We start from the raw sequence: 12,500 nt of genomic DNA, 5'->3' as shown, positions 1-12,500 counted from the left end.
CCCCCAGAACAACAGTTTAGTACGTTCCTTTTACCCCCCCCCCAGAACAACAGTTTAGTACGTTCCTTTTACCCCCCCCAGAACAACAGTTTAGTACGTTCCTTTTACCCCCCCAGAACAACAGTTTAGTACGTTCCTTTTACCCCCCCAGAACAACAGTTTAGTACGTTCCTTTTACCCCCCCAGAACAACAGTTTAGTACGTTCCTTTTACCCCCCCCCAGAACAACAGTTTAGTACGTTCCTTTTACCCCCCCCAGAACAACAGTTTAGTACGTTCCTTTTACCCCCCCAGAACAACAGTTTAGTACGTTCCTTTTACCCCCCCCCCCAGAACAACAGTTTAGTACGTTCCTTTTACCCCCCCAGAACAACAGTTTAGTACGTTCCTTTTACCCTCCCAGAACAACAGTTTAGTACGTTCCTTTTACCCCCCCCCAGAACAACAGTTTAGTACGTTCCTTTTACCCCCCCCAGAACAACAGTTTAGTACGTTCCTTTTACCCCCCCAGAACAACAGTTTAGTACGTTCCTTTTACCCCCCCAGAACAACAGTTTAGTACGTTCCTTTTACCCCCCCAGAACAACAGTTTAGTACGTTCCTTTTACCCCCCCCCAGAACAACAGTTTAGTACGTTCCTTTTACCCCCCCCCCCAGAACAACAGTTTAGTACGTTCCTTTTACCACCCCCCAAGAAAAACAGTTTAGTACGTTCCTTTTACCCCCCCCCCAAGACAACAGTTTAGTACGTTCCTTTTACCCCCCCCCCCAGAACAACAGTTTAGTACGTTCCTTTTACCCCCCCCCAGAACAACAGTTTAGTACGTTCCTTTTACCCCCCCCAGAACAACAGTTTAGTACGTTCCTTTTACCCCCCCCCCCCCAGAACAACAGTTTAGTACGTTCCTTTTACCCCCCCCCAGAACAACAGTTTAGTACGTTCCTTTTACCCCCCCCCAGAACAACAGTTTAGTACGTTCCTTTTACCCCCCCCCCCAGAACAACAGTTTAGTACGTTCCTTTTACCCCCCCCCAGAACAACAGTTTAGTACGTTCCTTTTACCCCCCCCAGAACAACAGTTTAGTACGTTCCTTTTACCCCCCCCAGAACAACAGTTTAGTACGTTCCTTTTACCCCCCCCCAGAACAACAGTTTAGTACGTTCCTATCTGAACAGTTACACTCCACTGCATTTTCTTTATCTATTCCATTGTTTCCTCCACACCAACCAGGACTAGTACATTCCCTTCTTTATCTAACTCATTTATCTCCCTCTCCTTCTCTCTCTCTCCTTCTCACTCCTTCTCTCTCTCTCTCCTCTCTCCTTCTCTCTCTCTCTCTCTCGTTAACTCTCACTCCTTCTCTCTCTCCTTCTCTCTCACTCCTTCTCTCTCTCTCTCCTTCTCTCTCTCTCCTTCTCTCTCTCCTTCTCTCTCTCTCCTTCTCTCTCTCTGTCCTTCTCTCTCTCTCCTCTCTCTCGTTCTCTCTCCTCTCTCTCTGTCCTTCTCTCTCTCCTTCTCTCTCCTCTCTCTCTCCTTCTCTCTCCTTCTCTCTCTCCTTCTCTCTCCTTCTCTCTCTCCTTCTCTCTCCTCTCTCCTTCTCTCTCCCTGTCCTCTCTCTCCTTCTCTCTCTCTCTTCTCTCCTTCTCTCTCTCTCTCTCTCTCTCTCTCTCCTTCTCTCTCTCCTTCTCTCCATTCAGACTTCCTTCCTTCCTCCACCACAACAGTTCCTTCTTCTCTTGTTTCTCTAATTGGATCATCTCTCTCTCTTTCTCTCTCTCTTTCTCTCTCCGTCCAGACTTGGTTCCTCCAGTCATCCACGGACCTCCCAAAGTCCCCTCCTCCTCTTCCTCCACCAGTCGGACCACGACCACCCGGTCTCCTCCCTACTATACCACGGCGCGACCAATCCTCACCACCTTCCCCGGTCAACGGTCCCGGACAACCACGACCGTGCGGAACCCTGCTGGTGGTGGCGTGGTCGTCCCCGGCGATAACCAGATCCCAGAGATCGTTAACCCCGGTAACGGCCATTAACGGAAATGAACTCGTTCTGTTCCAATGTGTTATCGTATAATTATTGTACCTGTTTTTAACATGTACATCTCCGGTAGGTAACGGACGGTCGGTTCCAGCCATGGGTGTTCCCCCTCTGCCTCCCCAGCCCCCGGTCATACCCCCCCAGGACCACTGCTCCCCCAGGGTGACAGCTGAAGTGTCCTGGCCCAGAACCCAGCAGGGACAGATGGCCAAGCAGCCCTGTCCTGTAGGGACACTAGGTAACTACAGCCCTGTCCTGTAGGGACACTAGGTAACTACACTACTAACTACAGCCCTGTCCTGTAGGGACACTAGGTAACTACACTACTAACTACAGCCCTGTCCTGTAGGGACACTAGGTAACTACAGCCCTGTCCCGTAGGGACACTAGGTAACTACACTACTAACTACAGCCCTGTCCTGTAGAGACACTAGGTAACTAGACTACTAACTACAGCCCTGTCCTGTAGGGACACTAGGTAACTACAGCCCTGTCCTGTAGGGACACTAGGTAACTACAGCCCTGTCCTGTAGGGACACTAGGTAACTACAGCCCTGTCCTGTAGGGACACTAGGTAACTACAGCCCTGTCCTGTAGGGACACTAGGTAACTACAGCCCTGTCCTGTAGGGACACTAGGTAACTACAGCCCTGTCCTGTAGGGACACTAGGTAACTACAGCCCTGTCCTGTAGGGACACTAGGTAACTACAGCCCTGTCCTGTAGGGACACTAGGTAACTACAGCCCTGTCCTGTAGGGACACTAGGTAACTACAGCCCTGTCCTGTAGGGACACTAGGTAACTACAGCCCTGTCCTGTAGGGACACTAGGTAACTACACTACTAACTACAGCCCTGTCCTGTAGGGACACTAGGTAACTAGACTACTAACTACAGCCCTGTCCTGTAGGGACACTAGGTAACTACAGCCCTGTCCCGTAGGGACACTAGGTAACTAGACTACTAACTACAGCCCTGTCCTGTAGGGACACTAGGTAACTACAGCCCTGTCCCGTAGGGACACTAGGTAACTACACTACTAACTACAGCCCTGTCCTGTAGAGACACTAGGTAACTAGACTACTAACTACAGCCCTGTCCTGTAGGGACACTAGGTAACTACAGCCCTGTCCTGTAGGGACACTAGGTAACTACACTACTAACTACAGCCCTGTCCTGTAGGGACACTAGGTAACTACAGCCCTGTCCCGTAGGGACACTAGGTAACTACACTACTAACTACAGCCCTGTCCTGTAGAGACACTAGGTAACTAGACTACTAACTACAGCCCTGTCCTATAGGGACACTATGTAACTACAGCCCTGTCCTGTAGGGACACTAGGTAACTACAGCCCTGTCCTGTAGAGACACTAGGTAACTAGACTACTAACTACAGCCCTGTCCTGTAGGGACACTACTAACTACAGCCCTGTCCTGTAGGGACACTAGGTAACTACAGCCCTGTCCTGTAGGGACACTAGGTAACTAGACTACTAACTACAGCCCTGTCCTATAGGGACACTAGGTAACTACAGCCCTGTCCTGTAGGGACACTAGGTAACTACAGCCCTGTCCTGTAGGGACACTAGGTAACTAGACTACTAACTACAGCCCTGTCCTGTAGGGACACTAGGTAACTACAGCCTTGTCCTGTAGGGACACTAGGTAACTACAGCCCTGTCCTGTAGGGACACTAGGTAACTACAGCCCTGTCCTGTAGGGACACTAGGTAACTAGACTACTAACTACAGCCCTGTCCTGTAGGGACACTAGGTAACTACAGCCCTGTCCTGTAGGGACACTAGGTAACTACAGCTCTGTCCTATAGGGACACTAGGTAACTACAGCCCTGTCCTGTAGGGACACTAGGTAACTACAGCCCTGTCCTGTAGGGACACTAGGTAACTACAGCCCTGTCCTGTAGGGACACTAGGTAACTACAGCCCAGTCAGATATAATACATGCAGTTTATTATAGTAATCTACAGATATACAGTAGTTACTACAGTCAGATATAATACATGTAGTATATTATAGTAATTACATCTACAGATATACAGTAGTTACTACAGTCAGATATAATACATGTAGTATATTATAGTAATTACATCTACAGATATACAGTAGTTACTACAGTCAGATATAATACATGTAGTATATTATAGTAATTATATCTACAGATATACAGTAGTTACTACAGTCAGATATAATACATGCAGTATATTATAGTAATTACATATACAGATATACAGTAGTTACTACAGTCAGATATAATACACACAGTATATTATAGTAATTACATCTACAGATATACAGTAGTTACTACAGTCAGATATAATACATGTAGTATATTATAGTAATTACATCTACAGATATACAGTAGTTACTACAGTCAGATATAATACATGTAGTATATTATAGTAATTACATATACAGATATACAGTAGTTACTACAGTCAGATATAATACATGTAGTATATTATAGTAATTACATATACAGATATACAGTAGTTACTACAGTCAGATATAATACATGTAGTATATTATAGTAATCTACAGATATACAGTAGTTACTACAGTAAGATATAATACATGTAGTATATTATAGTAATTACATATACAGATATACAGTAGTTACTACAGTCAGATATAATACATGTAGTATATTATAGTAATTACATATACAGATATACAGTAGTTACTACAGTCAGATATAATACATGTAGTATATTATAGTAATCTACAGATATACAGTAGTTACTACAGTCAGATATAATACACGCAGTATATTATAGTAATTACATATACAGATATACAGTAGTTACTACAGTCAGATATAATACATGTAGTATATCATAGTAATTACATCTACAGATATACAGTAGTTACTACAGTCAGATATAATACATGTAGTATATTATAGTAATTACATGTTTTTTATACAGCAGAATCAAACATTGGGATCAGGGTTAGGGTTGGGGTGTTTAAGTCCTTGTAAAAAGGTAGTTGGGATCAGGATTAGGGTTGGGGTGTTTAAATCATTGTAAACAGGTAGTTGGGATCAGGATTAGGGTTGGGGTGTTTAAATCCTTGTAAAAAGGTAGTTGGGATCAGGATTAGGGTTGGGGTGTTTACATCCTTGTAAAAAGGTAGTTGGGATCAGGATTAGGGTTGCGGTGTTTAAATCCTTGTAAAAAGGTAGTTGGGATCAGGATCAGGGTTGGGGTGTTTAAATCCTTGTAAAAAGGTAGTTGGGATCAGGATTAGGGTTGGGGTGTTTAAATCCTTGTAAAAAGGTAGTTGGGATCAGGATTAGGGTTGGGGTGTTTAAATCCTTGTAAAAAGGTAGTTGGGATCAGGATTAGGGTTGGGGTGTTTAAATCCCTGTAAAAAGGTAGTTGGGATCAGGATTAGGGTTGGGGTTGTCCTTGAAAATAAGGACAATTCCACACTCACTGGAAATAGTCTTTATAAGTTCACATAATTTCCAGCAGTAAATACTATTTCCACCCAGTGCAGGTTTTTCATGTTCCAGACAGCAGACAATAAGTGTTTGACTAACACTACACACACAGAGCTTCTGTTATTTAAACAATGGAACAAGTAGGTTTCTGTCTGGCTTGTCTTTTCTTTAGAGCGTGGGTTGTTCTCTGTTAGAGCCTGGCTTTAAATTATGTTAGAGCGTGGGTTGTTCTCTGTTAGAGCCTGGCTTTACATTCTGTTAGAGCGTGGGTTGTTCTCTGTTAGAGCCTGGCTTTAAATTCTGGTAGAGCGTGGGTTGTTCTCTGTTAGAGCCTGGCTTTACATTCTGTTAGAGCGTGGGTTGTTCTCTGTTAGAGCCTGGCTTTACATTCTGGTAGAGCGTGGGTTGTTCTCTGTTAGAGCCTGGCTTTACATTCTGGTAGAGCGTGGGTTGTTCTCTGTTAGAGCCTGGCTTTACATTATGTTAGAGCGTGGGTTGTTCTCTGTTAGAGCCTGGCTTTACATTCTGTTAGAGCGTGGGTTGTTCTCTGTTAGAGCATGGCTTTAAATTCTGTTAAAGCGTGAGTTGTTGTTCTCTGTCAGAGCATGAGTTGTTGTTCTCTGTTAGAGCGTGACTTGTTCTCTGTTAGAGCGTGAGTTGTTCTCTGTTAGAGGGTGAGTTGTTCTGTTAGAGCGTGAGTTGTTCTGTTGGAGCGTGAGTTTTTTTCTGTTAGAGCGTGAGTTGTTCTCTGTTAGAGCGTGAGTTGTTCTCTGTTAGAGCGTGAGTTGTTCTGTTAGAGCGTGAGTTGTTCTCTGTTAGAGCGTGAGTTGTTCTCTGTTAGAGCGTGAGTTGTTCTCTGTTAGAGCGTGAGTTGTTCTCTGTTAGAGCGTGAGTTGTTCTCTGTTAGAGCGTGAGGTGTTCTGTTGGAGCGTGAGTTGTTCGCTGTTAGAGCGTGAGTTGTTCTGTTAGAGCGTGAGTTGTTCTCTGTTAGAGCGTGAGTTGTTCTCTATTAGAGCATGAGTTGTTCTGTTAGAGCGTGAGTTATTCTCTGTTAGAGTGTGAGTTGTTCTCTGTTGGAGTGTGAGTTGTTCTGTTAGAGCGTGAGTTGCTGTTCTCTGTTAGAGCGTGAGTTGTTCTCTGTTAGAGCGTGAGTTGTTCTGTTAGAGCGTGAGTTGTTCTGTTAGAGCGTGAGTTGTTCTCTGTTAGAGCGTGAGTTGTTCTGTTAGAGCGTGAGTTGTTCTCTGTTAGAGCGTGAGTTGTTCTCTGTTAGAGCATGAGTTGTTCTGTTAGAGCGTGAGTTGCTGTTCTCTGTTAGAGTGTGAGTTGTTCTCTGTTAGAGCGTGAAGTGTTCTGTTAGAGCGTGAGTTGTTCTGTTAGAGCGTGAGTTGTTCTCTGTTAGAGCGTGAAGTGTTCTGTTAGAGCGTGAGTTGTTCTGTTAGAGCGTGAGTTGTTCTCTGTTAGAGCGTGAAGTGTTCTGTTGGAGCGTGAGTTGTTCTGTTAGAGTGTGAGTTGTTCTCTGTTAGAGCGTGAGTTGTTCTCTGTTAGAGCGTGAGTTGTTCTCTGTTAGAGCGTGAGCTGTTCTCTGTTAGAGCGTGAGTTGTTCTCTGTTAGAGCGTGAGTTGTTCTGTTAGAGCGTGAGTTGTTCTCTGTTAGAGCGTGAGGTGTTCTGTTGGAGCGTGAGTTGTTCTGTTGGACCGTGAGGTGTTCTGTTAGAGCGTGAGTTGTTCTCTGTTAGAGCGTGAGTTGTTCTCTGTTAGAGCGTGAGTTGTTCTGTTAGAGCATGAGTTGTTCTGTTAGAGCGTGAGTTGCTGTTCTCTGTTAGAGTGTGAGTTGTTCTCTGTTAGAGCGTGAGTTGTTCTCTGTTAGAGCGTGAGTTGTTCTGTTAGAGCATGAGTTGTTCTGTTAGAGCGTGAGTTGCTGTTCTCTGTTAGAGTGTGAGTTGTTCTCTGTTAGAGCGTGAAGTGTTCTGTTAGAGCGTGAGTTGCTGTTCTCTGTTAGAGCGTGAGTTGTTCTCTGTTAGAGCGTGAGTTGTTCTGTTAGAGCGTGAGTTGTTCTCTGTTAGAGCGTGAGTTGTTCTCTGTTAGAGCGTGAGGTGTTCTGTTAGAGCGTGAGTTGCTGTTCTCTGTTAGAGTGTGAGTTGTTCTCTGTTAGAGCGTGAGTTGTTCTGTTAGAGCGTGAGTTGTTCTCTGTTAGAGCGTGAGTTGTTCTCTGTTAGAGCGTGAGGTGTTCTGTTAGAGCGTGAGTTGTTCTGTTAGAGCGTGAGTTGTTCTCTGTTAGAGCGTGAAGTGTTCTGTTGGAGCGTGAGTTGTTCTGTTAGAGTGTGAGTTGTTCTCTGTTAGAGCGTGAGTTGTTCTCTGTTAGAGCGTGAGTTGTTCTCTGTTAGAGCGTGAGCTGTTCTCTGTTAGAGCGTGAGTTGTTCTCTGTTAGAGCGTGAGTTGTTCTGTTAGAGCGTGAGTTGTTCTCTGTTAGAGCGTGAGGTGTTCTGTTGGAGCGTGAGTTGTTCTGTTGGACCGTGAGGTGTTCTGTTAGAGCGTGAGTTGTTCTCTGTTAGAGCGTGAGTTGTTCTCTGTTAGAGCGTGAGTTGTTCTGTTAGAGCATGAGTTGTTCTGTTAGAGCGTGAGTTGCTGTTCTCTGTTAGAGTGTGAGTTGTTCTCTGTTAGAGCGTGAGTTGTTCTCTGTTAGAGCGTGAGTTGTTCTGTTAGAGCATGAGTTGTTCTGTTAGAGCGTGAGTTGCTGTTCTCTGTTAGAGTGTGAGTTGTTCTCTGTTAGAGCGTGAAGTGTTCTGTTAGAGCGTGAGTTGCTGTTCTCTGTTAGAGCGTGAGTTGTTCTCTGTTAGAGCGTGAGTTGTTCTGTTAGAGCGTGAGTTGTTCTCTGTTAGAGCGTGAGTTGTTCTCTGTTAGAGCGTGAGGTGTTCTGTTAGAGCGTGAGTTGCTGTTCTCTGTTAGAGTGTGAGTTGTTCTCTGTTAGAGCGTGAGTTGTTCTGTTAGAGCGTGAGTTGTTCTCTGTTAGAGCGTGAGTTGTTCTCTGTTAGAGCGTGAGGTGTTCTGTTAGAGCGTGAGTTGCTGTTCTCTGTTATTGTGTGAGTTGTTCTCTGTTAGAGCGTGAGGTGTTCTGTTAGAGCGTGAGTTGCTGTTCTCTGTTAGAGTGTGAGTTGTTCTCTGTTAGAGCGTGAAGTGTTCTGTTAGAGCGTGAGTTGTTCTGTTAGAGCGTGAGTTGTTCGCTGTTAGAGCGTGAGGTGTTCTGTTAGAGCGTGAGTTGTTCTCTGTTAGAGCGTGAGTTGTTCTCTGTTAGAGCGTGAGTTGTTCTCTGTTAGAGCTTGAGTTGTTCTCTGTTAGAGTGTGAGTTGTTCTCTGTTAGAGCGTGAGTTGTTCTCTGTTAGAGCGTGAGTTGTTCTGTTAGAGCGTGAGTTGTTCTCTGTTAGAGCGTGAGGTGTTCTGTTAGAGCGTGAGTTGTTCTCTGTTAGAGCGTGAGTTGTTCTCTGTTAGAGCGTGAGTTGTTCTCTGTTAGAGCGTGAGTTGTTCTGTTAGAGCGTGAGTTGTTCTCTGTTAGAGCGTGAGGTGTTCTGTTGGAGCGTGAGTTGTTCTGTTGGAGCGTGAGTTGTTCTGTTAGAGCGTGAGTTGTTCTCTGTTAGAGCGTGAGGTGTTCTGTTGGAGCGTGAGTTGTTCTGTTAGAGCGTGAGTTGTTCTGTTAGAGCGTGAGTTGTTCTGTTAGAGCGTGAGTTGTTCTGTTAGAGCGTGAGTTGTTCTGTTAGAGCGTGAGTTGTTCTGTTAGAGCGTGAGTTGTTCTGTTAGAGCGTGAGTTGTTCTGTTAGAGCGTGAGTTGTTCTCTGTTAGAGCGTGAGTTGTTCTCTGTTAGAGCGTGAGTTGTTCTGTTAGAGCGTGAGTTGTTCTCTGTTAGAGCGTGAGTTGTTCTGTTAGAGCGTGAGTTGTTCTGTTAGAGCGTGAGTTGTTCTGTTAGAGCGTGAGTTGTTCTCTGTTAGAGCGTGAGTTGTTCTGTTAGAGCGTGAGTTGTTCTGTTAGAGCGTGAGTTGTTCTCTGTTAGAGCGTGAGTTGTTCTCTGTTAGAGCGTGAGTTGTTCTGTTAGAGCGTGAGTTGTTCTCTGTTAGAGCGTGAGTTGTTCTGTTAGAACGTGAGTTGTTCTCTGTTAGAGCGTGAGTTGTTCTCTGTTAGAGCGTGAGTTGTTCTCTGTTAGAGCGTGAGTTGTTCTGTTAGAGCGTGAGTTGTTCTGTTAGAGCGTGAGTTGTTCTGTTAGAGTGTGAGTTGTTCTGTTAGAGCGTGAGTTGTTCTCTGTTAGAGCGTGAGTTGTTCTCTGTTAGAGCGTGAGTTGTTCTGTTAGAGCGTGAGGTGTTCTCTGTTAGAGCGTGAGTTGTTCTGTTAGAGCGTGAGTTGTTCTCTGTTAGAGCGTGAGTTGTTCTGTTAGAGCGTGAGTTGTTCTCTGTTAGAGCGTGAGTTGTTCTCTGTTAGAGCGTGAGTTGTTCTGTTAGAGCGTGAGTTGTTCTCTGTTAGAGCGTGAGGTGTTCTGTTAGAGCGTGAGTTGTTCTCTGTTAGAGCGTGAGTTGTTCTCTGTTAGAGCGTGAGTTGTTCTCTGTTAGAGCATGAGTTGTTCTGTTAGAGCGTGAGTTGTTCTCTGTTAGAGCGTGAGGTGTTCTGTTGGAGCGTGAGTTGTTCTCTGTTAGAGCGTGAGTTGTTCTCTGTTAGAGCGTGAGTTGTTCTGTTAGAGCGTGAGTTGTTCTGTTAGAGCGTGAGTTGTTCTGTTAGAGCGTGCGTTGTTCTCTGTTAGAGCGTGAGTTGTTCTCTGTTAGAGCGTGAGTTGTTCTGTTAGAGCGTGAGTTGTTCTCTGTTAGAGCGTGAGGTGTTCTGTTAGAGCGTGAGTTGTTCTCTGTTAGAGCGTGAGTTGTTCTCTGTTAGAGCGTGAGTTGTTCTCTGTTAGAGCATGAGTTGTTCTGTTAGAGCGTGAGTTGTTCTCTGTTAGAGCGTGAGGTGTTCTGTTGGAGCGTGAGTTGTTCTCTGTTAGAGCGTGAGTTGTTCTCTGTTAGAGCGTGAGTTGTTCTGTTAGAGCGTGAGTTGTTCTCTGTTAGAGCGTGAGGTGTTCTGTTAGAGCGTGAGTTGTTCTCTGTTAGAGCGTGAGTTGTTCTCTGTTAGAGCGTGAGTTGTTCTCTGTTAGAGCATGAGTTGTTCTGTTAGAGCGTGAGTTGTTCTCTGTTAGAGCGTGAGGTGTTCTGTTGGAGCGTGAGTTGTTCTCTGTTAGAGCGTGAGTTGTTCTCTGTTAGAGCGTGAGTTGTTCTGTTAGAGCGTGAGTTGTTCTGTTAGAGCGTGAGTTGTTCTGTTAGAGCGTGCGTTGTTCTCTGTTAGAGCGTGAGTTGTTCTCTGTTAGAGCGTGAGTTGTTCTGTTAGAGCGTGAGTTGTTCTCTGTTAGAGCGTGAGGTGTTCTGTTAGAGCGTGAGTTGTTCTCTGTTAGAGCGTGAGTTGTTCTCTGTTAGAGCGTGAGTTGTTCTCTGTTAGAGCATGAGTTGTTCTGTTAGAGCGTGAGTTGTTCTCTGTTAGAGCGTGAGGTGTTCTGTTGGAGCGTGAGTTGTTCTCTGTTAGAGCGTGAGTTGTTCTCTGTTAGAGCGTGAGTTGTTCTGTTAGAGCGTGAGTTGTTCTGTTAGAGCGTGAGGTGTTCTGTTAGAGCGTGAGTTGTTCTGTTAGAGCGTGAGTTGTTCTCTGTTAGAGCGTGAGTTGTTCTGTTAGAGCGTGAGTTGTTCTGTTAGAGTGTGAGTTGTTCTGTTAGAGCGTGAGTTGTTCTCTTTTAGAGTGTGAGTTGTTCTCTGTTAGAGCGTGAGTTGTTCTGTTGGAGCGTGAGGTGTTCTGTTAGAGCGTGAGTTGTTCTCTGTTAGAGCGTGAGTTGTTCTGTTGGAGCGTGAGGTGTTCTGTTAGAGCGTGAGGTGTTCTGTTAGAGCGTGAGTTGTTCTGTTAGAGCGTGAGGTGTTCTGTTAGAGCGTGAGGTGTTCTGTTAGAGCGTGAGTTGTTCTGTTAGAGCGTGAGTTGTGTGATAACGTAGAATATGAAACATGAACATCATATATAGGTCATGTTAACACTGTAACAACGTTCATTTCATGTGCCATGACAGGCATACATGCATATACAGCATACAATACATCTCATTATGAGAAACACACACACACACACACACACACACACACACACACACACACAAACACACACACACACACACACAAACACAAATGTGTAGGGACGTGTGTTAGATTCAGATCAGCAGTTCTTTAACCCCCCATAATGTCCGTCTCTGTCCTCTCCAGTACTAAGGTTGGTAAGTAGAGTATGATCCTACTGCTCAGACTCATGAATGTGAAACACTGTCCTTTGTCTGGTTAATTATCACACACACACACACACACACACACACACACACACACACACATACACACCACACACACACACACACACACACACACACGTGCCACAAACCCCTGGCTCCTCCGTACGTCCTGCCTCCCTGCCCACTCTCTGAATGTCAACGCTGTCTTACTGTGTTTGCTAAGCGTGTTGTCTTGGTGTTTGTGTGTCTTCCAGGCGTAGCTACATACGTGTGTGTTGCTCAGCAGGGCTACTGGGATCCCCAAGGCCCCGACATCAGCAACTGCACGTCTCCCTGGGTCAACCACATCATGCAGAAAGTGAGTATGACTGCTGGCGGCGGCCATTGCGGCTACGCGGCTCTCCCATTGAAACACATTCTAGGGCGTCCATTACGGATCTGGACCCAGGGGCAGTTTGTTCTCTCAGTTTCTCACGCATGGAGACACATTGGGGAAGATACTGGGGAAGATCTAGACTGTGCCCTAAAATGGCACTTAACAGGGTTCCATTTGGGAACCCTGCCACCACTGTAGACGAGACAGGGTTGGTTCAGAGACTTCCTGTACTATTTTGGCTGTTTGATGAGCTCAGTTCCTGGTTATATGATGTTAAAGACGACAGCTGTGTGATGAGGTC

General features: G+C 45.4%; 1 protein-coding gene across 2 annotated transcripts in view; it reads left to right on the top strand.

The window, feature by feature from the left end:
• LOC110514272 (adhesion G protein-coupled receptor L3-like) overlaps positions 1-12,500 on the top strand; it is a 310,536-nt gene that overhangs the window by 196,146 nt on the left and 101,890 nt on the right. For both annotated transcript variants that reach the window (XM_090188086.1, XM_090188085.1), the window contains 3 exons: positions 1,798-2,022; positions 2,114-2,278; positions 12,078-12,181. In XM_090188086.1, the coding sequence (XP_090044212.1) occupies positions 1,798-2,022; positions 2,114-2,278; positions 12,078-12,181 (494 nt within the window). The remainder of the gene's footprint in view (positions 1-1,797; positions 2,023-2,113; positions 2,279-12,077; positions 12,182-12,500) is intronic.

This window comes from Oncorhynchus mykiss, chromosome 10 (genome assembly GCF_057628025.1).
Source record: "Oncorhynchus mykiss isolate SJ-2025 chromosome 10, ASM5762802v1, whole genome shotgun sequence".
In the NCBI taxonomy this organism is placed as follows: Eukaryota; Metazoa; Chordata; class Actinopteri; order Salmoniformes; family Salmonidae; genus Oncorhynchus; species Oncorhynchus mykiss.
Note: the sequence above shows the minus strand (reverse complement) of the source record. Positions and strands in the feature narration are given on the sequence as shown.